The sequence below is a fragment of the Symphodus melops genome (assembly GCF_947650265.1).
Source record: "Symphodus melops genome assembly, chromosome: 5".
NCBI classification, from domain to species: domain Eukaryota; kingdom Metazoa; phylum Chordata; class Actinopteri; order Labriformes; family Labridae; genus Symphodus; species Symphodus melops.
The window spans coordinates 1,364,811-1,391,187 of NC_136695.1; the positions used below are offsets into that span (position 1 = coordinate 1,364,811).

The following is a 26,377-nucleotide window of genomic DNA, read 5'->3' on the forward strand; positions in this document are numbered from 1 at the left end:
CTACAACGGTCTCTTCTCACACTTCACGTTATCTGACATCACCTCTCTTCACTGTCTGGGCGTTTTTTCATCTCTTGATCGTTTGCTCTGGTCTGAATCACCAGATTGTTCCATTATTGCATAAATACCTCAAGTTTGCTCTGAGTTCACACGGGGTCATTTACAAGAGATCTACCAACATGTGAGATGCTTAAGGAAAATGATCTCTGATTGGTCAGAAGGAATGAAAGACTAGCTGCCTCCTGATTGGCCACGGCTTCTCCAAAGACTCTTTAACAGTTTATAAATGGACAGACGACCACACAGAATGATCAACCGTCCCGTCCATGTAAACACAGCTCTGACAACAACACAGCCAGCGGGACTCACACACACATTCACACAGGACACACATTCTTCCTTAAATCCTCCTGAACCAGGACTTGCTCATCCCCCCCAAACTGTTTCTGAAACACCGTCAGGTCCCTGAAGGGGATTCAGTCCAGTGACGTATCTGACTGGATGCACTGAGTACAAACTGTGAGAGCCAGACACACATGTGGTGCAGTGAGCCTTTAATTTACAACATGCAACAAATCACAACTTGTAGTTTAAACACACATTGTTAAAAAAATGTAGAAAAAACAACAGAAGTCATGTGAGCTTTTAGTGATGTGGCTTTAATACTGTGGACATCTTGTTCTACTCCTCCACCTTCAACATCAACCACTTTCTTTGCCTTCAGTTTCTATCACACTGACAGCGTCTCAGACCGTCAGTCTGCAGGTCAACAGACCGAGGATCATACGTCTCAGACCGTCAGCCTGCAGGTCAACAGACCGAGGATCACACGTCTCAGACCGTCAGCCTGCAGGTCAACAGACCGAGGATCACACGTCTCAGACCGTCAGCCTGCAGGTCAACAGCCTGCAGGTCAACAGCCTGCAGGTCAACAGACCGAGGATCACACGTCTCAGACCGTCAGCCTGCAGGTCAACAGACCGAGGATCACACGTCTCAGACCGTCAGCCTGCAGGTCAACAGACCGAGGATCACATGTCTCAGACCGTCAGCCTGCAGGTCAACAGACCGAGGATCACACGTCTCAGACCGTCAGCCTGCAGGTCAACAGACCGAGGATCACACGTCTCAGACCGTCAGCCTGCAGGTCAACAGACCGAGGATCACACGTCTCAGACCGTCAGCCTGCAGGTCAACAGCCTGCAGGTCAACAGCCTGCAGGTCAACAGACCGAGGATCACACGTCTCAGACCGTCAGCCTGCAGGTCAACAGACTGCAGGTCAACAGACCGAGGATCACACGTCTCAGACCGTCAGTCTGCAGGTCAACAGACCGAGGATCACACGTCTCAGACCGTCAGCCTGCAGGTCAACAGACCGAGGATCACACGTCTCAGACCGTCAGCCTGCAGGTCAACAGACCGAGGATCACACGTCTCAGACCGTCAGCCTGCAGGTCAACAGACCGAGGATCACACGTCTCAGACCGTCAGCCTGCAGGTCAACAGACCGAGGATCACACGTCTCAGACCGTCAGTCTGCAGGTCAACAGACCGAGGATCACACGTCTCAGACCGTCAGCCTGCAGGTCAACAGACCGAGGATCACACGTCTCAGACCGTCAGCCTGCAGGTCAACAGACCGAGGATCACACGTCTCAGACCGTCAGCCTGCAGGTCAACAGACCGAGGATCACACGTCTCAGACCGTCAGCCTGCAGGTCAACAGTCTGCAGGTCAACAGACCGAGGATCACACGTCTCAGACCGTCAGCCTGCAGGTCAACAGACCGAGGATCACACGTCTCAGACCGTCAGCCTGCAGGTCAACAGACCGAGGATCACACGTCTCAGACCGTCAGCCTGCAGGTCAACAGACCGAGGATCACACGTCTCAGACCGTCAGCCTGCAGGTCAACAGACGGAGGATCATACATAGAATTTTAAGGCACTTTGGAGACAAATGGATATAATCTGAACTCTCAGCGTCCACTGGGCTCCTGCTGCTGATCCAGAATCTGAGACACTGAGTCACTTTAACGTTTCAGACACTCAGAGCTTCTTTTCATTTGTTACAGAAAGAACGCTAAAAATATAAACTCTGTTAAGTCTCTTCTGTCACGGTTGTCTCGATACCAAGAAAAAGTCAAACAGTATCAGAACTTTTTATATCTTTTTATAACTTTTTGATGTCACGGCAACAAAAACAGAAGTCCTCGGCGCCGCATCCTGGGTCACCTCATGATGTTATCAAACTCCTTCACGCCGTCTGAACATGTTGTCAAGTGTTCTAGGACAAATATAGAGTACAGACCAGAGGCTGTCCTGTGGGTCACGTGGGTCATGTGGGTCACGTGGGACGGGAATCTGACGGTAGCGTGAATCATGCTAACATTAGAGCAGTGTTAAATATACATTAATGATTTTTAGGCCTTTTGTTTCTGCCGGTTTGGTTTCAGGGGGGGTGAAAATTCTAAACAAACTTTGGTGCAGACCAAAGAACTGAACTCTGGTTCGTTTAAAAACATGGTGCTGAGCGAGGACAGTGCTCTCTGATTGGTCAGGAGTAACAAAGACTAGCTGCCCCGTGATTGGTTGGTCTATGACTTTCTAAATGGACCGTCACGATCCGGACCAAACAAGGGAAGTGACCCAAACAGCAGTGCATTGTGGGTTGAATTTGTCTGTCTGTAAACGTAAAAATGTTAAGAGGTTTGCTAAATGTGGCTAACGTTAGCATTGCTAACAACACCAGCCTTCAGTCCTCCCTGCAGGTGAACGTTCACATGACTGACTGATATGTGGCGATGCACCGGCCCGATCAACACGCTACTTTAACCCGACACAGCTGACATATTACTCCACTTTAAACATATGACAAACTGCGCCGCACTGCTGGACGCCGTTCTTCCACTGTCCTATTGTCTCCTTCAGGGTCATAGGTCGGATGGCAGCAACCATTGATTGGCGCTACAGACCCAACTAGTGGCGTGCGGTTGTGGTACACAACCTTTAAAAGTCTTTGGCTTGACTAACTGCAGCGTGAAAATAAACCAAACCAAATCAATGGTCACCGGACTTCACATCAGCGTGCGAACGCAAACCTGCTGACCTTACAACAGGAAATGACCAAAGGCCGGTCGTCCAGGACTTCTATTCTTGTTGTCATGGTAACCAACAGGTATCACTTCAAAGTTTAAACAACCGGTATTGAGACAACCCTGCACATCCAGTTGGACTCAGGATAAAATCGGAGGCCAGAGTCTAAACATCATGGACGCCATGACCTCATGACCATGACGGAACTTTACTACGCCAGACTAAAGCAATCGAAGAGTGGACAATCTCCCCTTTGCTGCGTCTCTGGTCGGAGAACAAACTGCAGCCCTGCTGGTTTGTGATGTTTAATGTCTCTTAGATTTTAGACTTTTGAATGAGTTTGCACATCCAGCTTTCTTCAGGTAACAAACTCTTCCAGCCTACAAAGGGGGTCGTGGATCAGCAGGATACTTTCTGTCCCAGCGGACAAACAGCCTTACATCAGGACATTTAGCATCGGTGAAAAAAGGCATCAACAAGCATCACAAAACACACAAGCTTAAATAAATCACGTTAGCGCTCAGCTGTGGAACCAGAAGGAAACGCGTGAAACACGATGATCAACAGATTCTGGTTTCACACTAAACTTCAAGGCAGCAATAAAAAAAAAAAAACCCTTCAAGGTCAAAAAAAGAAAAAAGGGCACCAATAAAAACCCGTCACAGCAAATGTTGTACGATAGAAATCTTTAAAGAAGCCGATGATTAGTCGAGTGATTTCATCGTTTGTGTTCAGCTTCAATGACCATTAAAGACATTTTATCAGTGCATCTTCAACTCAGATAAAAAGCTCACACATGTCAAACTGGTGCAAATCAAATATAAAAATATAATATGGTGAAGCAGCAAATACGCAGCGTGAACTTCAGAGACCTGAAGGTGAAATGTTTGAATGTCCGTGTAGAAAACAGCTTTGAATACTTGTAAGGAGGAGGACCGGCACACTGCGGGCGTCTGAGACAATCCTGATCACAGACTCAGTGAAGCTTCTCAGGAGCTTCAATCACTCGGGGCGGCTGCACAAAAAAAAGACGGCGCCCTCGGAAAAAAGGCGGCGTGCTACTTCTTCTCCAAACGCTCTCTACCAACTGGAAAAACACGATGGCACTCCGAATGAGAATCTGAATGCAAAACTTTCTTTGTTTCTCCATCACAGGTCTGATTTAGTTTTTAGTTTTTCCCGCAGACAGTCGTTTGGATCGCGGCCGTGTCTCACAGTCAAACGTCTCTCAGAACCCGGCAGTGTGTCTGACGCACCAGAAGAAAGACGACACAATCATTCCCCTTTGTTCAGCTAACCTAAACTGTGACATGTCCATAGTCAGAGTCAAACATTTAATTTCAAGCCAATTAGACAGAAATCATCGCCGCGCTTCAGAGCGAGTGAGACGGTTCGGGTCAGTGCAAAATCTGAAGCCTCACACTCAGTTTGTTTTTGGCATCTGATCATCAGTAAGGCAGTAATCTGAGGATTAACGAGTGCGACATTTTAAGACTCTTTTTATTTGAAGAAGCTGCAGGAACGTCTCTCACAAAATATTTAAACAACACGTTTGATTTTTTACTCCTGCAGGTCAGAGACAGATCGGATCGGAGGCTGCTCAGTCTCACCCGAGTTTAACTTCACTCCGGCCTATCACAGCACTCTCTGGACTTTGTTTGGATTGAATGTTCAGCATGTTGAACCCCCGTTCGATGTCACAGAGCTTCTGATTGGTCAGAAAACTACGCAGCAGGAAATCTGTAAACACGGATCAACAAACTGTTTCCACGCAGAGAGATTCAACTCGTGTGAAACTTAAATTTAACATGGATCGTGTTTGTGTGAATAATGGATTATGTATCAAATAATTCTGACACTTTCTTCTTGAAAGGTCTCATATTACCCAGAATCCTCTCCTCCATGTTCCTCTAACATGTGTCTCTAGTCTGTCTACAAACCCTCCAATGATGAGAAAAGTCCATCCTCTCCGTCTTCTGCCTGCTCCACGTCTCAGAAAATGTGTGCTCAAACATGCTGTTTGGAGATGTTCCCTTCATGACATCACAAAGGGCAGTAGCCCCTCCCCCAGGTGGGTGACACTCCCACAGCTAGGTGTTTGTTCTGCCCTCTGAGTCTGCCTTCTCACCGTAAACAATAGGACATGGAGCCAGAAAGCAGCGAGTACACCCGAGCCCTTCCAGAGAGGGGGCGTGGTCAGACACAGCTCATTTACATATTTAAAGCTACAGACACAGAAACAGCCTGTTCTGAGCAGGGCTGAAATAGAGGGGTTTATAGACATGATCAAATACAGGATGAGACCTTTCATTTGTTATGGTTGGTGGATTGATATTCGGTTGACGTGTATTTGACAGATTTCCTCCCCTGTAGTATTCTGGACCATGTTGCCCTCTTAACCTGCCTCCTTTAAGAATCAGTTCAAACTGTCAGTGATGTGCTTTAAGAGTGTGTGAAATAAATTTGATTTAAATCCTTTGTGTTTGTTCTTCAGAGCACCAAGGACAGTCGTGAAGGTCCTAAACAACACGTTGTAAACGGTAATAAATGATGCAAACAGTCTGAACTCATGGCTGCTGATTTGTAAACTGATTTTCACCGCGGGGCTGTTTCACCCACATGAAGGAGGAAGTAGCTCTTTCAAAGTAAAAGCAGATAAATTCCTGTTTGAGGATGTTTCTGCTCTTATTCTGTATTTTTCTTTAGATCTTGTCTGCAGAGCCGAAACCAACGAGCCTGATCGGAGACAGAATTTAAACATTGAGCATGTTTTTCTTCTTTTTTTGTTTCTGTTTGTTTTGCATTGTTAGCATGCTAATGTTTTGCATTTCATTGATTTAGCATGCTATCGTATTTTAGCACACATTAATTTTAGCCCTGAGAAATGCTTTAGCATGCTAACAAAGTCATTAGCATGCGTGTTGTTTTCTTTAAAAAACATAGGCATGTTAATGCTTGTTAGCACACTTAAATGTTGACACTTTGACAGTGCTAGTTTTTGACTGTGCTAACAGACATTAGCATACCAAGCTAATAGGGCGCTACTGTGCACGGTGTGTTTTTGGCGGTTTTAAAAAAAGTGATATTTTCTAAAAGTGGTCCAGACTGAGGTCGAGGAATATTTAAAGTAGAATAAGAAAAAGTTGGAATGGAATATAAAACAAAAGGAGGCTAACTTTGTAAACTACTGAGGATGTGTTTCAAAGACACGACAGAGAAGCGTGACTGCGGCGGCGCTCGGAGGATTCATTCATGGCACACGACGGGAACTTCTTTAAGAGCAAGAGCAGCTTGGACTAAAAGAGCGTCGCTAAATCATTAAAAAGCAGTCGGTGGGAGGAGAGAAAAGACGACCGTGTCAAAGAGGAAAGCAGCGAGGATTATGGGAAATGTAGTCATTACATAAATACCATGTGACTGATTGTTTGTGTCGCAGGGAAACTCTGATTCTAACAAATATCTATTTCCCGACACGGCGATGTGACACTGAGCACCTTAAACAGGACAGAGAACAAAATGAAGTCTGGAAGTTAAACTGTAACTACAGTCCTCTCAGGCCGTCACCATGACGATCATCGGGATTTTTTTCGTTTCAAAATGTTCGTTGTTGAAAATGTGACGGGCTGGTCCTGGATCAGCTGTTCTGTTACCTCTGACGTAGAATTGTAATCCAATCAGGTTTGACTTTCCAGGTTGCTGCCGGGCAGAAAAAAAGAGCAGGACACAGCAAACTGCCCACACAGCCGTCTGGATCCTGGACGAGGGGACGACTGTTAGACCGTCGCACCTGCAGGGACGACAGGACGACAGGAAGGAGGGGTTAATGACAGACAGGCGGACAGGCGGACAGGCGGACAGACAGACAGACAGACAGACAGACAGACAGACAGACGGACAGACAGACAGACAGACAGACGGACAGACGGACAGACGGACAGACGGACAGGCGGACAGGCGGACAGGCGGACGGACGGACGGACGGACGGACAGACGGACAGACGGACAGACGGACAGACGGACAGACAGACAGACAGACGGACAGACGGACAGGCGGACAGGCGGACAGGCGGACAGGCGGACGGACGGACGGACGGACAGACGGACAGGCGGACAGGCGGACAGACAGACAGACAGACAGACAGACAGACAGACAGACAGACAGACAGACAGACAGACAGACAGACAGACAGACAGACAGACAGACAGACAGACAGGAGATTCCACTCTGATCTAAATAATGAACACCATGAGAGACGTCCCTCACGTGTCCCATCATGTCTGAAGTTTCCAACAGAGACGTTCAGTGTTTGAACAAATCAATGAACTTCTCTTTAACGGCTGATTAGCGGTGTTAGCATTGCTAGCATTCCTCACGGAAACACTGACCCACTGTTTGACTGTGAGAAGACTCTTTACTGACTCTTCTCTTTCTGCTGCTGGAGCTTATTAGAAACACACGGAGGCTTTTTAACTTCTATCAGCTTCATTCAGGAGCAGAATCTAAAGTTAGAACATCCTGGCTGCTGCATTGTTGTTTTTGGAGTATTTTAAAAGTATGTTCTAAATAAAGGAGCTCAGCTGATGTCTGAGTTTTAGAGACAGATGTCTGAATCAGGGATACAAACTACAGGTTATTAAATTATTCAGCACACTCTCAGTCTCTCTCTCTCTGCTATTAGAGTTTCTTATATGTTTTATAACTGGTGTCAAATGTCTCCTGCAGGTTGTGGATTTTGTTTTGCAGCCCGATAATGAAGAAGGGTGGTGAACTGTCGGTCCTGGAGCCCCATGCAGTCCACCTCAGCCCTCGAACAGTCAGATTCAAATATCAAAGAATTATAAACACAAAGAAAACGTGACAAAACTTTGCCATGAAAAGCAGAAATCTTCTCTCAGTGGTCTGCGTGTTCAGATCTTTGCAGATTTGTAATCGTTCCTGTAAATCTCTTTAATGAAGCTCGACTTCATGCATTTTAAAATAATAATAACATGATAACCAGGGATCAATAATAACCGTTCAATTAAAAAACATCTGAGCTGACACAGTGGAGCTGGAACATGAACGCTGGTTTCATAAATGCTGATGAGAGTGAAGCATCTGTTCCTGTGGTTGATTATAATTCAGAGTGTCAAAGACAACAAAAAGTCTGTCTCTGTGGGGGGGGGGGGCTCCTCCGGGTGTTTATATTTATAGTTTATATTAACATACTCTTCTTCTCTGTTTGTTGTTTAGTAGCTGTCAGTAAACTGCTATAAGCAGATGGATTGGTTTGTGAACACGACTCATTGAGGGACAAAAACCATGACAGGTCTAAATGTCCACTTCCAGAGTGTCCAGTGACTCGTCTCAGTTTGGCAGAGAAAATGAAATCAATGAGACGACATGCAGATTATCACTGCAGCTCTGTTCCTGCTGAATCCACAAAGACATGAGAGAAGCTGCCGGAATCACACGTGTGAACAACACGTGTGTCTAACACATCCACGAGCAGCCTTACCTGTCGGATGGTTTCCACAGGTCACGCTGTAAGTCGTCCACAAACTCACGGCCATCAGAAAGGTGGCTATGAAGCCAAACACCTGCAGACAAACACACAGAGGGTAAACAAACACATCCTTTGTTTTCTGTCTGATGGATCGATTGCTCATGTCTGACATCCTCCCAGAGATCGACCTTCTTGTAACAGAGGAGGACGAGACGCTGTGACATCACTGTCTACAGTCAGGACAGAGATGTGACCTCACAGGAGCTGCTGCACCAGAAACCAGGGGGGTCCAAGGGGCGGCCTGGGGGCCATCTGTGGCCCTTGAGGGGATTTTCTGCGGCCCTCAACTTCAATCAAAGAATCAGACGATTTGGTCCCGAGGCCTCACTCTGAAGGAATATTTACTTATTTTTCTTTTTCATACTGAGGGATGAAAGATTTTCATCAAACAGAAAATGTTCAGTATAATTTATGTTTTTCTTCCTTTTTTTTACAGCTTGGAATATTTTACACATTTTTTATTAACTATAAAAATGAACCTAATAAAAACAGATAAAATACAAAAAAAATAACAAGATTTAATTTCCTTTTATTAAATGGTTTCTTTTGTGAAGCTTTTGATTCTGATCAACAAATCTTTATTATTTTTGGAAAAAAAAAATTCTCACTGTAATTATTTATTGTGTATTTATGTTATTTTTGAAGGTCTAAACACAAACAGTTTCTTACAGTATTATTCAAAATATATAAAATAAAAATAAAACCCTGTGGTCTGCCAGAGACGTTCAGTACGCACTCAGGATGTAAAGTGTCTCTCTCTGTTTGTTTGTGCCTGTCAGTCGATGTGCTGGGAAAAGGAAACCACAGAGCGCTAAGGTTGGGGGAGCGGACGACGGCACACAGAGGACGAAAACACGCCGTCTTTGAAATCTGCTGCTGGGACGACGTTTCTGTTCCTTTAAATAACCAGCGAGAAAAAAGGTGAATAAAAACGTCTGCTGGAAACAGGCTGACTGTAATGCTGCATCTCTAATCAATAATAATGATGGACGTTAAATGAAACTTTCAAAACAACACAATCAAAGTGGCAGAGGCTGCAGTCGAGCAACACTGATGAACACATGCTGCAGTGTCGGGGGGGCGAGGCCAGGTTTGGTAGAATCTGATTGGTCAGCGGGGACACTGTTATCAGTATTCAAGTCAATGTGACTTCCTGTGTAATTAGGGAGAGCAGACACAGGAAGGACGGAGGGGGAATTCCCAACGGATTTCAAAGGTTTGTGTTTCAGAGCGGCGGCGAGCAGAGAGAGGTCTCACTCTGATTCTGTTTTCAGGAACCAATCACATCAGCCCAGTCTGCGTCACTCGCTCGCGGTGCATCGACATGAATACTTCATGTTGTCGTGTAAAGTTTGGGGCTGAAAATTCCAGCCGCTCGCTTTCACAGGACAAAAGAAGCGCCACGAAGAGACAGAAGCCGTGTGTGTGAGTGTGACGGCGAGCGGCCTGCAGGCAGCTGAGAGCTGATCTGAGGTCAGAACATCAGAGCGGCGAGCCGTCTGTTTACACAGCACGACTGATCATGCGTCTCTTATTCAGTAGATTTACTCTGACCTCTCTCACCCTCCCTATGATCACTTTACCCAGCTGCCCCGGCGTCTGTGTGATTACGTACCGATGCGACCACCAGCGCCGACACCCCTCCACTCTTGGCGGCGGCGATGATGGAGGCGATGAGGATGAGGATGGTCCCGACGGAGTAATGAAAGAACTCCTGAAACAGCAGAAAAGACGGGAGTGAGGAGGGAACGTCTGCACCAAGAGGAGAACCAACGCTAAAAACAAAAGCACAGGACAGAAACACGAGCGGCCCTGCGACCACGTGTGACAACATGATCTACTCTCCATAGACGGCAAAATAAATTCAGTTGAAGACATTCTTAATATTTCACATGTTGGCTCTCAAACAGCCACTGTTCACTGCTTAGCGCTGGTTAGCGGTCCTGCGCTCCTCGCTCTACCACCCCGATGTAAACGAGCACAGTGAGCAGAGTGGATTATCACTTAGATCAGTGTGAAGGCCGTCAGCGTGAACCGGAGCACAGACGTGAGGAAGCTAACATGCAAGGAGGCTGCTAATGTTAGCCACACCGATTAGCTTTACATGTGACCTTTAACTGATAAGAAGTCATGACCTCATCGTCATGGTGTGGTTTTATGTTTGATTTATTCCACAGTGTTTCCTGTTTTATTTTGAAGTCCTGCCCCTCTGTGTGTTTCCCTGAGTCTTGATTGTGCTCACCTGTGTAACCAGTCTCACCTGTGTCTCTTTAGTGTCAGTGTTCCTTCCCTCGGGTTGTCGGTTCATCGTCTCCTGTATTCTGTCGGATGTTTCCAACTTAACGTTGGACGAAGTTTTAAGTTTTTGTTTTAGACTTTTGTTTAACAAACGTTTTTTGTGTTTTCTGCAGTTGGCTGTTTTTTTGACCTCATGTTTGACCTCATGTTTGACTGTGTTTGACCTCATGTTTAACCTCATGTTTGACCTCATGTTTGACTGTGTTTGACCTCATGTTTAACCTCATGTTTGACCTCATGTTTAACCTCATGTTTGACCTCATGTTTGACTGTGTTTGACCTCATGTTTAACCTCATGTTTGACCTCATGTTTGACTGTGTTTGACCTCATGTTTGACCTCATGTTTAACCTCATGTTTGACTGTGTTTGACCTCATGTTTGACCTCATGTTTGACTGTGTTTGACCTCATGTTTGACCTCATGTTTGGCTGTGTTTGACCTCATGTTTGACCTCATGTTTGACTGTGTTTGACCTCATGTTTGACCTCATGTTTGACTGTGTTTGACCTCATGTTTGACTGTGTTTGACCTCATTTTTGACCTCATGTTTGACTGTGTTTGACCTCATGTTTAACCTCATGTTTGACTGTGTTTGACCTCATGTTTGACCTCATGTTTGACTGTGTTTGACCTCATGTTTGACTGTGTTTGACCTCATGTTTGACCTCATGTTTGACTGTGTTTGACCTCATGTTTGACCTCATGTTTGACTGTGTTTGACCTCATGTTTGACCTCATGTTTGACTGTGTTTGACCTCATGTTTAACCTCATGTTTGACTGTGTTTGACCTCATGTTTGACCTCCTGTTTGACCTCCTGTTTGACCTCATGTTTGACCTCCTGTTTGACCTCGTGTTTGACCTCATGTTTGACTGTGTTTGACCTCATGTTTGACCTCATGTTTGACTGTGTTTGACCTCATGTTTGACCTCCTGTTTGACTGTGTTTGACCTCATGTTTGACTGTGTTTGACCTCCTGTTTGACCTCCTGTTTGACTGTGTTTAACCTCATGTTTGACCCCGTGTCTGACCTCCTGTTTGACCCCGTGTCTGACCTCATGTTTGACTGTGTTTGACCTCATGTTTGACTGTGTTTGACCTCATGTTTGACCTCATGTTTGACTGTGTTTGACCTCATGTTTGACCTCATGTTTGACCTCATGTTTGACCTCATGTTTGACTGTGTTTGACCTCATGTTTAACCTCATGTTTGACTGTGTTTGACCTCATGTTTGACCTCATGTTTGACTGTGTTTGACCTCATGTTTGACCTCATGTTTGACTGTGTTTGACCTCATGTTTGACCTCATGTTTGACTGTGTTTGACCTCATGTTTAACCTCATGTTTGACTGTGTTTGACCTCATGTTTGACCTCCTGTTTGACCTCCTGTTTGACCTCATGTTTGACCTCCTGTTTGACCTCGTGTTTGACCTCATGTTTGACTGTGTTTGACCTCATGTTTGACCTCATGTTTGACTGTGTTTGACCTCATGTTTGACCTCCTGTTTGACTGTGTTTGACCTCATGTTTGACTGTGTTTGACCTCCTGTTTGACCTCCTGTTTGACTGTGTTTGACCTCCTGTTTGACTGTGTTTAACCTCATGTTTGACCCCGTGTCTGACCTCCTGTTTGACCCCGTGTCTGACCTCATGTTTGACTGTGTTTGACCTCATGTTTGACTGTGTTTGACCTCATGTTTGACCTCATGTTTGACTGTGTTTGACCTCATGTTTGACTTTGTGTTTGTCCTTGTCTTTGACCTCCTGTTTGACCCCGTGTCTGACCTCCTGTTTGACCCCATGTCTGACCTCCTGTTTGACCCCATGTCTGACCTCCTGTTTGACCCCGTGTCTGACCTCCTGTTTGACCCCGTGTCTGACCTCTTGTGTTCGGGGAGCTGAATCCCTGAGACGTTGTCACAGCTTGAGAAAAGAAGCAGAGTTAACCTGAAAGAGTTCATCATGTCACCACGACGACACAGTGAGCTGCACGAGCATGAGATGGTTCTAACACCTTTCACAGAGGCTTCCTTCCTTTTTACACCCTCGGAGGTAACTTCCTGTTATGTAACCATGACAACCTAAATGACACATCTGTGTTACAGTTCATCTAAAAATGCAGAAGTGAAAATTATTACACGATGAACCTGCAGCAGTTTGAATATTTCACAAACACACACACACACAGAAACACACACACACACACACACACACACACACACACACTCACCGTCAGAGGCCAGTTGATGCAGGGCATCCTGGTCTGCAGTCTGAATAGATGCATGAGGAAGAAGATGAGGAGCGCGATGAGGAACCACAGAGACACCACCTCAAAGTACTGAAAGGCGGCCCAGCTGGGCCAGCCCCGGGCACAGCGGACGCACAGGAAGCCCACGAGCAGCGCCACCTGAGAGGGCGAGAAGGACAGCCACACAATGACACCCTGAACGTGGATCAGGACCAGTTTTCATTCATTAATAACAGAACTCAAATCTGTTTCATCTCTTCTATAAAACACAGCAGGAAACCTGGAGATGATCTCACATCAGGAGTTTAGAGGATTTAAACGTAAAGTTTTCGGGCTTTTAGAAAAGTTTTTATTCTGAGCGTCATGTGTGAACACAACCAGCTGAATGTTTCTCCTCGTATTTACTCTGCAGAGAGTCAGAGTGAGCTGACTGAGAGAAGGCAACAGGATATAATCAGGAGAATTCAATTAATAATAATAAACTTCTTTCAGGTGATTTAGTCGCTTTTACAGGTTTATTATTTTGAAACACAACGAGAGCAGATCAAACTTCTGGATTTAATGATTTCTTAAATTATTTAAACTTTGTTTTTGAATAAACTGACCCAGATTGACTGTTAAAATCCTAAATAATCTCAGAATAAATTTAATAAATAAATAAAACTAAATCATAATTCTGTAAAATAAAATACTGACATTGAATCAACATTTTATTACATTTTATACTGAAATTAACGGTTTTTATTACTCGGCAACCGGCTGACGTGACGTCACTCAGGTTAATAATTAACTTCATAATATCATATTTAAAGGTAAAGTCACGTGATGGGAACGTTGACGGGATGTCAGTGTGGACGCTCGGGTCCCGGTTCGTGTCCCGGTTCGGATCCCGGGTGAACCCGAGCTGTGTTCGGGTCTGGACTCTCACCATCTGTCCGATCTTCAGCAGTCCCGGGATGGTCCGGGTGTAGCCCATGTTCAGGAAGCTGTCCCCGGAGCTTCGCGTGGTGGTCGTCGTGGTGATGACGGTGTGCGACATGTTTCCGGTTACCGGTCAGATCAAAAGAAAACGGTGATAAATGAATGTTTACAAGTTAAACTGCAGCGCGGAGTCTCACGGACAGTGAACGGTACAGCCCGTGTGACGTCACACCGCGCCAACATATACACAAACACACACACGGCGGAGACACACCCTCACTTCCGGTGACACTTTTCAGAATAAACGCCAGAGTCTGGCTGGAATCAAAAAAGAAAGTTAAACATGTAGAGACACATTGAAAGCAATTTATCATTATAAAATGTAATTACAAACGGATTAAAATAAATGCTCTGAATTATCTTTATTACATTTTGATTTAATTTTGACTTATTTATTTTAAGCTGAACGCAATGCTTGCAAAGAGACAATTACAGACTTTTAAACACAAAACGCTAAAGCCTCTAGCCTAAAACATACTTTTCTCTTGAGTAAACATAACACCAACATCGACGTCTTCTTTTAGTAACAGATTTACTTATAAAAAAACATCATAAATAGAATTTAACTTTATTATTTAAAACTGGTGAAGAACTGGATTACAGGTGAGACACGGGTGCCTGGGTGCTGGTCCAGCCTCTGGTCCCTTTCCTGTGTGTTGTTCCCCGCTGTCTCTCTAGATTTAGGCACTAAATGAAGAGTCGGTTGCAAGTGAAAAGTTTTAACCCGAACCCTGTGAACTTAATCAGCTGCTGTGCCGAAGTAAATCGATTCATGTAGAAAGACTCATATAAAACCATGTGATGATGCTCGCTGGAGATCAGCCTGAATTAATAAGAGAGGTCTTTTTTTCAAAGTTTCTGCCGTTGAGGTAAAATGAGAGAAATGCCATGAGGCAGAAGTTACATTTAGTCTTAAACATATTTTAATGTAATATTGTATTAAAATGTGTTTCATCTTTAATGTTGTAAAGCTGATAGAAAAGCCATCATGTGTCATTAGTCTGAATTCTCTCTTCATCTCTGAGAGTATGTGTGGGTGGAGATTTCCATGCTTTTATTTTGAAGTAAACATCCTGTGTGTGTGTGGGTCTCATCATGGCTGAGTGTGTCAGAGTTGATGTGTGTGTGCGTGTGTGTGTGTGTGTGTGTGTGTGTGTGTGTGCTGGAGGTGTGGTCTGTGTCAGTAAAAACACTGCAGCAGCAGCAACATTCACAGTGAAGCTTCCAGACTCCAAACACTGACTGTTCTCTCTCTCTCTCTCTCTCTCTCTCTCTCTCTCTCTCTCTCTCTCTCTCTCTCTCTCTCTCTCTCTCTCTCTCACACACACACATACACACACAAACACAGGACACATTGTCTCTGAACACATCAGAGGACACACACACACACACACACACACACACACACAGTCTGAGGGAGTCAGTGTGTGTGTGTTTCTGAGGCTTTAACCTCATCAGCTGATTGTAGGTCACGTTGTCACGTTTGTCATGTTACCTGCCGTCACCTCCATCACACCGTCAGACGCCTTTAAGTCCAGTCAAAAGTCAGTGTGTGTGTGTGTGTGTGTGTGTGTACATCCCCCCCCGTACAGTGTGTGTGTGTGTGTGTGTGTGTGTGTGTACATCCCCCCCGTACAGTGTGTGTGGATGGAGACATGAGCTAATCACACCTATTTGGTTTTTTGAAGCAGGCTGTAAACATGTTCATGTCTGCTGTAAAAACAGGCTGTTTGAATGGGTGTGTATGTGACTTCCTGTGCTGCTGCAGCCAGCCTCTAGTGGACACTCCAGGTACTGCAGCCAGCCTCTAGTGGACACTCCAGGAACTGCAGCCAGCCTCTAGTGGACACTCCAGGTACTGCAGCCAGCCTCTAGTGGACACTCCAGGTACTGCAGGATGTTTATACTTCAGCATCTGTTTTATTTATTCAACACTGGAGATTGCTGCTTAGTAATTACAGGTATTTTCTGAACAGCAAAAAGTATGAACAACATAAAAGTGCATATTCACCCAAACACAAGTCAGGAGCCTCATGAAGAGCTCACCCAGTGTGTGTCCAGTCTAAATATAATCTAATGTTACTGGTTTTAAGACAAAATAGATATTAAGGAAGTAAGACAAAGGACTGGAAACACACACACACACACACACACACACACACACACACACACACACACACACACACACACACAGCAAAGCTTCTCGGGTGAACTTACTCAGAATAAATGACACACACACACACACACAGACACACACACTTACTCAGAATAAATGACACACACACACACACACACACACAGACACGCTCACATTGTGTTTCTTCAGTAGCACCATCATGGACGTCTGGCTGCTCTGCTGTGCTTTGACTCTGTTGTTACCTGTTAAAGCAGGTGAGCTTACACACACACACACACACACACACACACACACACACACACACACACACAGAAGTTTGTGTTGATCCATGAATGTTTATCCATGTTCTTACAGTTCAGAGTATAAATGTGCAGTCTGAGACGGATGAATCGATGAATACTCCAAACGTCACCTTCAGAGAACAGGAAGACTTCAGGAACACGTTTCAGAGGAGAAACATCTATCAGACAATATCGTGTCCTATTTAAATAAAGTTAAAGACGTCTGCCGACGAGTGTCTTAAAATGAGACGATTCACTAAGCAAAGCTGTACGGCAGCCTGTCGCACCGCTGCACCTCTTAAGTCCCGTTTCCACACAGCAGTCCGGTACGGATCGGTTCAGTTTGGTTTTATTAAACCCGATCCCATTTGTGTTTCCACAGCCACCCGTGCCCTGTTTGGTAGGTGCCGTGTAAACCGGATGACGATAGCCGCTATGTAGCGTCATATGATAGCAGCTAACCGCTAACCGCTAACTAATAAATTCAACAAAGGAGAAAAACGCTACATAAACAAAACCAACAATGAAAGACATCCAGCCGTTCATCTCCTCTGTCACTGTCATGTGACTCTTTATTACAAGAACTCAATCCAGCTTTGTTTCAGAGAAGGCTGTGAGCGGCGAGGACAAATACACACGCAAACAATCAGCTGTGTTACAGTCAATGCTTTAAACATGGCGGAGTTCTGTTTGCCGACGTAACACAGGAAGTGACGATTCTATTGACCAATCAGCGGACTGCAGTGTTTAGCTCCATCTTTTCAGGTCGACTCCACATTCTTGGAACTCCAACGGAAGTTTCCCAAAAAGTGGGACGGTACGGATCACATATTTGGGAATCTTTCCCGGGATTAGTCTATGGAAACACCACAAACCGTACTGAGACGAACCAATCCGGACCGCTGTGTGGAAACAGGGCTTTATATACCCCTCCCTTCAGCTGGCACTCAGATCTGTGGTTCCCTCTTTCTGGTTGCCTCTTTTTGGTTCCCTTTTTGTCTCATCTGTTTATCAGCCTTTTTATCCAGTTCTCTAAGCACCGTGCTATTCTTGGTTCCTGTGACTCGGAGGGTTTTCAGAGTGGACAGAGTGGACAAAGACTCCGACTTTGTCAGGGTAGATTTATGTCCACCTGTGCCTGCAGAGGCATTGCTTCTTCCCACGTCGCAGTGAGGCCTCTCTTGGCAGAGATGGACCTTAGGATGACGTCTGGCCACAGGGACGTTGTGTCGCTCGCTTGCATCCTGATCTCAGTAACTAATCCATCCCATTTCAAGACATGAGAATAACTGAGTTTTTGTTTAGTGGCAGGTCAGACAGTCGTGGTTGTTTTTAGAGAGCGAGTTGTTTCCAGGTTGATCTAAAGTTATGTAACGTCCACCTTTTCCAAAATGGCGACCACCATCGCTCGGCATCATAAAACCTTTTCAGAAACCAGTGAGTGACATCACTTCGACAGTTGTATCCAATCTAAGGCCACGCCCTCCCCGTTTTGAAAAATGATGCTAACGGCAATGCTAACTTTACAAACGTAAGCACTTTTTAACCAGTGATCTTCGTCTCCCGTGCCCTCCCAGCAGCACTCGGCTCCGGAGATGACGGCTGGTCTATGAATGTGCAGTCGGAGGTCCGTGCCATTGAGGGCTACCCTGTGGTGCTTCCCTGCACCTTCAGCCACCCACAGCACTCCCAGCATTCCTCCCTGCAGGTGCTGTGGCGTCTGGGTCACGGACAGGGCGCCACCGTCCTGTATCGCTGCACCAGCCACTCGGGGACCAGCACCTGCGACCCGGGGCCCCAGCAGGACCGGCGTTACCGACTGGAGGGGAACCCGAGGGAGCATGACCTGTCGTTGCGGATCAACAGCGTCCACCTGCAGGACAGCGGACGCTACTACTGCAGAGTGGAGATTCTGGGACGGGAACACATCAACTTCGAGGACAAAATGGGGACGAAACTGAGAGTGGAGAGTATGTTAGCGTCAGACCTAAAACAGTGACACGACATTTATATTTAGAAACTGCGAACATGATGACAAAACACGTAAAAAGCAAACGAGACTGATGTGAGTCTGACGTCTTTACAAATCATTCACTGTTTATTTCAGGGCCAAATTAGGGATTTTTAATGAGATTAATATTATTCCACATGTGACATTCAACCTTTTTTACATGGTGGCCATTTTCCCACGATTTAGTGTGACGCTGAAAAACTGCTCTGACGTTTTTCTGTTGTTTTCCAGGTTTGCAAAATATATAAATCTCACCAAGTTTAAAGATTTCCTTTGTTTCCTGGTTGATTCAAAAAGACAACAGAGTTTCAAAAGGCCACATAGTTTCAGGGTTTCTACCCTCGTTTAACTAGCTCAAGTGTTCAACCACATTCTGGCCGACATTATAAAAGGGGATCAACTATAGGGCTCGACAGTGACCACCCACTTTTTAGCTGGTATCTGATTGGACAACAGACAGCACTCACCACACAAACCCGGTCAGAGGACGGGTTGGTAGCACAACTTTGTAAGTGAAATGGTCATTGCAAGGAATGGCGAGAACATCGTTTATCACGTGTGTGGACGAGATTAAAAAAGGAAAACCTATTTATTCAAAAAAAGTCCCCGCCTTCATGTGGACTGGGCCTCAGTCTGTGCCAGACTGTGTACATCATTTATTCCAGGAGTGAGTGAACTACACATCCCAGAATGCATTGCTCTTCCAACGAGCCAAATAGTTTCACAAACTTGTTAGTGAACGTACGCGGACCACCTTTCTGCTTTTAGTTTTAGTGTTTATGTTGTTATAATAATGTTGTCATATATTGTTCATGCTATTCTATGTGCATCCACCAGGGGGCGACTCTTACATGTGTTTCTTATACTGTGTGACCTGCAGCTCCCCCAAAGATCCTGTCTCTGTCGGTGGAGGGCACTGAGGAGTCCGGGTTCAGAGCTGTTTGTCGGGTCCAGGGCTCCCCGGTACCGGACGTCCAGTGGCTCGGCCCTGATGACCTTCTGGAGGGTTCTCTGATTGGCCCGCTGGCTCAGGGCTCCCAGAGTCACTACCACACCGTGAGCCAGCTGAGGGACGTGGAGCCGGGCCAGCAGTACACCTGCAGCGCCACCAACCCGCTGGGCAGAGAGCAGGCCACCCTGTACGTCCTGCACCCCCGACCCCTGCCCCTTGTGGGCGGGGCCTCGCCGCCCCTCCTGCTCCTCCTGTCACTGTCTCTGGGGGGCAAGGTTCTCCTGCTGGTGGGGATGGTGGTGTGGATGGTGCATGGAGGAGCTCTGCAGGGAGTCAGCTGCTGGTGGAAATAACCGGCTCCACTTTGACTTCCTGTTTTTACTCTAAACTTTATTTCAAGTGTCTTATTCAGCATTTATAACCAGTGTGATAATATTTGGATTATAACACACTGATCTGTTACTGGACCAAGATCAGCTTTATGTATATAAATTAACAGCCTCCTGTGGACACTGAAAACGCACACAACGTCTCTCTTTAAACTTTGTTTACTGTGCAGAAATAAAATCAGCTCCATGAAGTTGAATTCTAAACGTTTCTAAGTCGGTCTAATAAAACATTAACTCCTAACATGGATGTGTCTCTCTGGTGTCCTCGCTCTGCTCGAGTGTTTTCAGCTCTATGTAACTTGGGCAGCGGGTCGAGGTCGTCTCGTCTCGTGTGAACGCCTTTACGCCGCTAGTTCACACAGCTCAAAGCAGCCAGCTCGCCCTTCTCTGTGCTGTTTGACACGACGACAGAGGCTCAGAGGGAGAGAAGAAGAGAGCGAGCGAGAGGCAGAGATTCATCCCTGCAGACATTAGACGGACGGAGACAGAAAGTCGTCTTACCCAAGTTTACGTCTCTTTGATACGAAAACACGAGACGCAAAGTCATTGATCTGCCAATTCTGTAAATATTACTGAACCTTTTCTTAGCTCGCAAACCTGGGGGGGGGCTCTGGATTTTAAATCAAGGCCGATCAAGATCACCACTGACAGGCTGTTTTCCCGTCATCACAGTTATCAGATCAAATAACTTCTATTTATTAGTTTTTATCTCCGTCAGTCTTCCCCACGTTACGCTCTGAGTGAGTGACACGCCGGCAGCACAGCCGGTCTCGACTCGACCCCTAAGAGGTCTCGGTGGACTCTGGTCTCAGGATTTCTCGGCCCGGCTTCGTGTGGTCCTGACAACAACGCGACCACGACACAAAAGCTGCTTCAGAGGCGATAACTGTCCGGACTGAAAATCACATAAAATCCTGACAGAAAAAAAAACGACAGACATTTCTTGTTTATTAACGTTTTTATTTAGAACATGAACTGGAGAGAAAAAGCTCATGTGAGGTTTACAGACACTGTGAGGACGTCTACAAATGTTTATTAGATAAATGTTTAAAGTCAAACACAAAAACTTTACAACTTTCGATTTCTAAGAAGCAGAGCTTCGGAAACTTGAAATAAAGAAAGTTAATAAATACATCGATAAACAATCAGACACATGCACCGCCTGTAAATAATGTCTGGTTAGACCAATGAGAAGGCAGGTGAGGGGAGTGTCCATCAAAGGCAGGAGTCTTTAAGAGTGTCCTGAGATTTTTGACTTCCTCTATCTGAGTCCGGTCGGTTCTGTTTAAAAAAAAAAAATGAGAATATGAAAAACTAACAAGTCTGATGACCGTCCCAGTAACCCGCTGACCTCCCGCCCAGTGTCCTGGTTTCTGTATTTGTCTTTTCAATTGTTGAGTGTATTTATTTCCGGTTTTCAAATAAAATGTGCTTTTATTTTGAAGGAATGCTAGCCTCTGAGCTCACACTCAGATACTGATCAGAGACAGGATGGGTTCACTGAGCTCTCAGCGGCCTTCAGGGTTTGAACCAACAACTTGGCCCAAATCATTTGGAGATTTGAAAGAATATATGAATCACACTCTACATTTATATCTTTGGAGTAAATATATTTAACGTTGAAACTACTCAGAGAATAAATACATGTCAGAATGGTAGCATGAAGACAGAAGGTTATACTATGTGTTGTTACTAATAGTTGTTATTTGTACGTCACTCATAATTAATTATAAAATATTGACTCTCTATTTTTAAATTCCGTCTTAAAACACTAAACAATAGACTTTCTGCTTTACACCAACATATTAATAATTGTTCCTTTATTGAGTACTTTTACATTCTTCTGTCTTTAATGATGTAAATCTTTCTTTTGCTTTGTTTTCTTAAAACTGTTTTCATCCTGTAAATTTGCCTTTTTAATGTTCATTTTATTGACGTAAATTTTACTTTGCTGTTTTTACTCTTTGCTTTGGAAGGTGACCTTGAATGTTTTAAAAGACACCCTATCATAAAATACATTATCATCATTATTATTTAAATGAGCTATGCCTCCATGTCTTCCTTCCTGTTAACCCCTCGTCGCCCCGATGGATCACTCCAGGGGAAGGAGGGTCGGGGGTTTGTAGCAGACAGGATGGGCGTCTGCACAGCAGTCTTCGTCACTCCAGCCAAAGTCCTTGCTCCCGTCTGCTCTCATGATGGCACACTGGCCTTCCTGCTCCATGCCCGGCTCTCCCTCCGCCCAGTTGGTGCTGTTGACCGGTCTCTGGCTGTGCCAGTACCACTCCCTGGTGAGGGAGCTGAGGCGCATGCCGATCCACACCCTCCAGAGGCTGCTGTCTCTGATCAGGTTGATCTTGTCGTAGATTTGTTTCTCATGATCGGCGTCTGAGAAGGTGATCAGCTCCAGGTCCTGCTCCTCGCAGTACTTCAAGGATTCTCGCCAGCCGTCTGCCTTGTTGCCAATATGGACGACCTCAGGAGTCAGCACACAACCATTGTAATCTGTGGGGAGGTTCAGGTTTAAAAATGTGATAAACTGGAACCAAAAGGCAGTTTTGAGCAAGGCAGGACTCAAGCTTTGACGAGTTGACAAAAATCGTGGAGAAAAGTGTCTTTGTAATCAACATTTCCAAAATTAAAAACCTCAAATTAAACAGAAAACATGAAGCAGTGTTACAACTACCTGTGCTTATTTTCTGAAAACAGCGGAGTGAGTCTTTAGCTGAAGTCCACACGACCCACAACCCACCAGAAACCTGAACTCCTACAAGTCATTGGGACCACCGCTGCTGGTGCAACACTTGAAATGTTAGCGTAGCAATAAACTTGATCCTGAACTGAGTTCAAACTAGGCTAAGTTTGAATTTACGCACATATGCATGATGTCTGAGAGAACATGGTTAATTTTACACTGCATTGTAGGCCAGATGGTAACACTAGCTGTGGTAGCTTTCGGGAGGGACTGATTAAATCGGATGGTTTTCGGATGGACGGATATTTAAGCATCGGTAGTGCCCACAACCTCAGGTTCAGAGCTTGGCCTTCATAGTTGGCACAGGAATGACTCCAAAAATCAGGAAGTGAGTTAGCATGTTAGCTAAACTCTAAAAGTCAATGTGGATTTTGAATGTGTTTGTGTTTAGACTGAAATAAGGTCTGTGTTTAACACAAGCTGAAGAGATGTTGAGGTTTTGTTAGACGAGATAAACTACGTTAGCGAAGACCCCCATTTTTGTGAATTTGAAAGTTTTTACGCGAACTTTAAACGGTGGTTGCTAACGAGTAGCTAACTAAGGCTACAGTGGTTGTCATGGAGACATTAAACGTCATCACGCCGGGAACTCTCTCCCTAATCCTCCTTACAGCCTCCGGTCATGTTTTTCAGAGCTCTTGTAAATATTAAGTTAAAAAACAACTTATTAAGCTAACGTTTAGCTAGCTTGTCAAATCCGCTGATTAGATCGATGAAGCATAACGGTCGTGACGTCAAAATCAACCGACCGCGGTGTAGTTAGCTTGTAGCATTACGTTAGCTTTTTACTTCTCTGGGCTGCATTAACTCTTCAAACTTCATATAAATGATGTTCATGGTTTGAACCCATGGGGACGCTACTTCCGGGTCGGCCTACAAAAATACGTCATCACTTTTTCAGTGTATATCATCTTGATAACATGAAAACAATGTGGACAAGTCGTGTCCTGGCATTACCAGCAGCTGTACACCTGGAGACTGTTCCCTAAAAAGACAGGTCGAATGAATAGCTTCACTTCTGCCACTGCTAAAAAAGCTGTGATCGTGATATTGATTGGTTGGTGGGGGAGAAGTGACTGTGGACTCGGACTCTAATCTCATACTTTATTGGGAGACTCCTGACTGTGAATATCTGACTCTGAAGGTCAGATGGTTATTGCTTTGATGCTGCTTAAACAGTGCATACCTGGGGATTTACTGACGACAGCTGCTGGATTCCCAAACAGAGTGTCTCCCTTGCTTCCCCAATAGTAGACGGCCATTTTGGAAGTGGAATGCCAAATTATGTTCTTGGTGTTCGTCAGAGGGACTGTCAGAGAAGCGTAATTTTCCCCCAGTGGCGTCCACTGAGATGTCTTCAAAGAAGTCCCAACGTGAACCCCGTCAGTGTGATTCTTGTGGACTACGATCGTTGCAAAGTTTTCTGCATCAGCAACAGTGTGGATTGCAAAACAGGTGGCAAAGTCTGACTTTGGGATCAGGTTGAGGAGAATGCCTGGACGGTAGAGGACTGCTGTGCCAGCTATTTCGACCACTGGTTTGTTTGGATTGTACGTCTCTACCCTCGTGGATCCCCCGTCTGACAGGAGCACTACTGTTTCACCTTCAGCACCCTTGACCAGAGCAGGAGGAATGAAGTACTTCAGCTTCTCCTCCTTGGCTGGAGGCAGCAAGGTGTACAGAAGACCACAGGTGCAGTTTTTTCGCATGGCGCAGGTGTGACCAAAGGCGACTGCCAGCGGCTTATCAGCGCTCACTTTTCGGTATGAGTCATCCTTTATGAACACATGAGCGACCTTGTTCGGCTCCAGTTGAATGACTTCGGGATCTTTAGCTTCGACGGTCACTGTGTTAGCTTCACCCGCGTTGATGATGATGAGCTTGAAATGCTGCCTTTCAGTTACAGCTTCATTGGCAATGTCTGTGGTTCCTTGAATCGTAGGTCTCGGGGGGATGAAGTACGTTGTTCCAAGTTTGTCGTCGGGTATGATCAGAGCTGTTTGCATGCTCGTGTTTTTCAGGCTGATGGCGTGGACGCAGACATTTTGGTCGGCGGTAATTTGAAGAGTGTTCTGTGAGATTTCGGAGTTCTTCAACTGAAGTTCTGACTCATAATCCACTGTTTCAGTGTTCCCTGCGCTCACGGTTCTGGTATCGTTTAAAGCAGGTGATGTGATTTTGACTTGTGTGTTATCGTACAGGCCGGTGATTTGGATCTTGTTTTCAATATCACTTGGATGATAGTAGGCGATGTTCTCTGGGAAAGCAACTCTGAAAACTAGACCAGAGCTGTTTTCAGAAGAAGCGACGGATTCTGGGAAAAGGAAAAAAATGATTTGCTGACAAACAACAACTTTAACTCCATTAAATGTCGTCACACAGCAATCAGTGTGTTTACGTGGACTTGAGTATCCCGGTTATGATCCAGGTTTTGATCAGATTCAGGATATGGTGTTTATATGCACATCGAATTTGTGCAGACAGCTTTGATTATTAAACAGTGATTTAGAAATTGGAGCAAAATGAGACCACTGTGGCTTCTAACAGATTTAACTCAAATGGTGCGCCCCCCTTTTTAACGGGAAACTTCAGAACTTTGTTGTTTGTTTTACCGATGAGCCTCGTGACTGAGGCAAACTTTTATCTCTTAACATTTCCTATATTTTTGTATTTTAAAAGTCTGCTGCATATTGATCATCATTTCTCTAAATATGCCAGAGTTAGCCAAAAGGCTATTTTCCAACTGTAGAATCATAATACCAGGAAGTGGAGTGGTAACAGACAGTCAGTGAGGGGTTAGCAACACCGTATGCTAAATATGTGAACATGCACAAAAAGGTGAAAGTTAAAAACCTAATCAAAATTGAGATACTCAAGTCGGTGTAAACGCTGTCACTGTTCATTTATAGTTGTGTAAAAGGGGACCAGTGCTCTTTACTGGTGTTCCTGTACAACTCATATAAAACTTTAAAAAATGCTGCGTTAAAATGCAAATAAAAACTAAAATAAGTCCCTAAGAACACGCGAACCCAGACTGTCGCTTTGTCTCCTGCGTTGTTGTTTTTCATCTGACCACAGGAGTGGTCCCCCCCCCGCCGTCCCCCCCCCCCCCTTTAGACTCGAATTCTCTGGGACCATCTTTTATACCCTAACCCATGTGTAAACATTGTCAACCTGTAGGGAGAAGCAGATTTTACACAGAAGTATGATAGGAAACAGTGACGCTGGTCAACCTGCAAACAAAAACATTCAAATTATTCAAATCATTTAAACGAACTACTGAAAAACAAGAACCACGATGTGTTTGCACTCAGAAACAGCTCAACCATCATCATCATAGTTTAGTTAGATTTTAAATCAGTCGACTATGTTTCTGTTTTTTTTAAATGTTTCGTATTAAGCTTGTATTTTATAAACCCGGCTCATGTTTGGTGTAAAATGCTAAATGTTCAAGTCATCACATAAAGTATCAGCTCATTCAGGCATCACCAAAGCACTGTACCGTCTGTGTGTTACCTGAGCTCAGGGCAGCAGAGATCAGCAGCAGGAGCACGGGTGTCATGGTGGCAGCCGAGGAACCAAGTCAGCACCTTTAACAAAAAAACAAGAATTCAAAAAATGATTCTCAACGACTCAGGCGTGTCACTTTTACCGCCGCCTGTTTTAATTGTGATTTTAA

At 45.0% G+C, this 26,377-nt stretch overlaps 3 protein-coding genes across 3 annotated transcripts in view; 1 reads left to right on the top strand and 2 right to left on the bottom strand.

Moving 5' to 3' along the window:
- Positions 1-4,230: 4,230 nt before the first annotated feature.
- On the bottom strand, positions 4,231-14,398 carry cmtm7 (CKLF-like MARVEL transmembrane domain containing 7). Its single transcript, XM_079343771.1, has 5 exons — positions 14,121-14,398; positions 13,175-13,351; positions 10,259-10,357; positions 8,596-8,677; positions 4,231-6,884 (listed from the first exon to the last, which is right to left on the bottom strand). Exons 1-5 carry the CDS (start codon positions 14,229-14,231, stop codon positions 6,871-6,873), a joined length of 483 nt encoding a protein of 160 aa, XP_079199897.1. The 5' UTR covers positions 14,232-14,398; the 3' UTR covers positions 4,231-6,870.
- Positions 14,399-16,495: 2,097 nt separating this feature from the next.
- LOC306823987 (sialic acid-binding Ig-like lectin 15) lies at positions 16,496-20,166 on the top strand. Its single transcript, XM_079343945.1, has 3 exons — positions 16,496-16,564; positions 18,172-18,561; positions 19,483-20,166. The coding sequence occupies exons 1-3, from the start codon at positions 16,510-16,512 to the stop codon at positions 19,905-19,907; spliced, it is 870 nt and encodes a 289-aa protein (XP_079200071.1). The 5' UTR covers positions 16,496-16,509; the 3' UTR covers positions 19,908-20,166.
- Positions 20,167-21,966: 1,800 nt separating this feature from the next.
- Positions 21,967-26,377, bottom strand: part of LOC306823877 (uncharacterized protein) — a 6,269-nt gene continuing 1,858 nt past the window's right edge. Inside the window, exons 2-4 of the mRNA XM_079343768.1 lie at positions 26,215-26,288; positions 23,885-25,012; positions 21,967-22,448 (exon numbers count right to left, since the gene is read on the bottom strand). Coding sequence (XP_079199894.1) covers positions 22,036-22,448; positions 23,885-25,012; positions 26,215-26,260 — 1,587 coding nt within the window. The 5' untranslated portion in view covers positions 26,261-26,288 and the 3' untranslated portion in view covers positions 21,967-22,035. The remainder of the gene's footprint in view (positions 22,449-23,884; positions 25,013-26,214; positions 26,289-26,377) is intronic.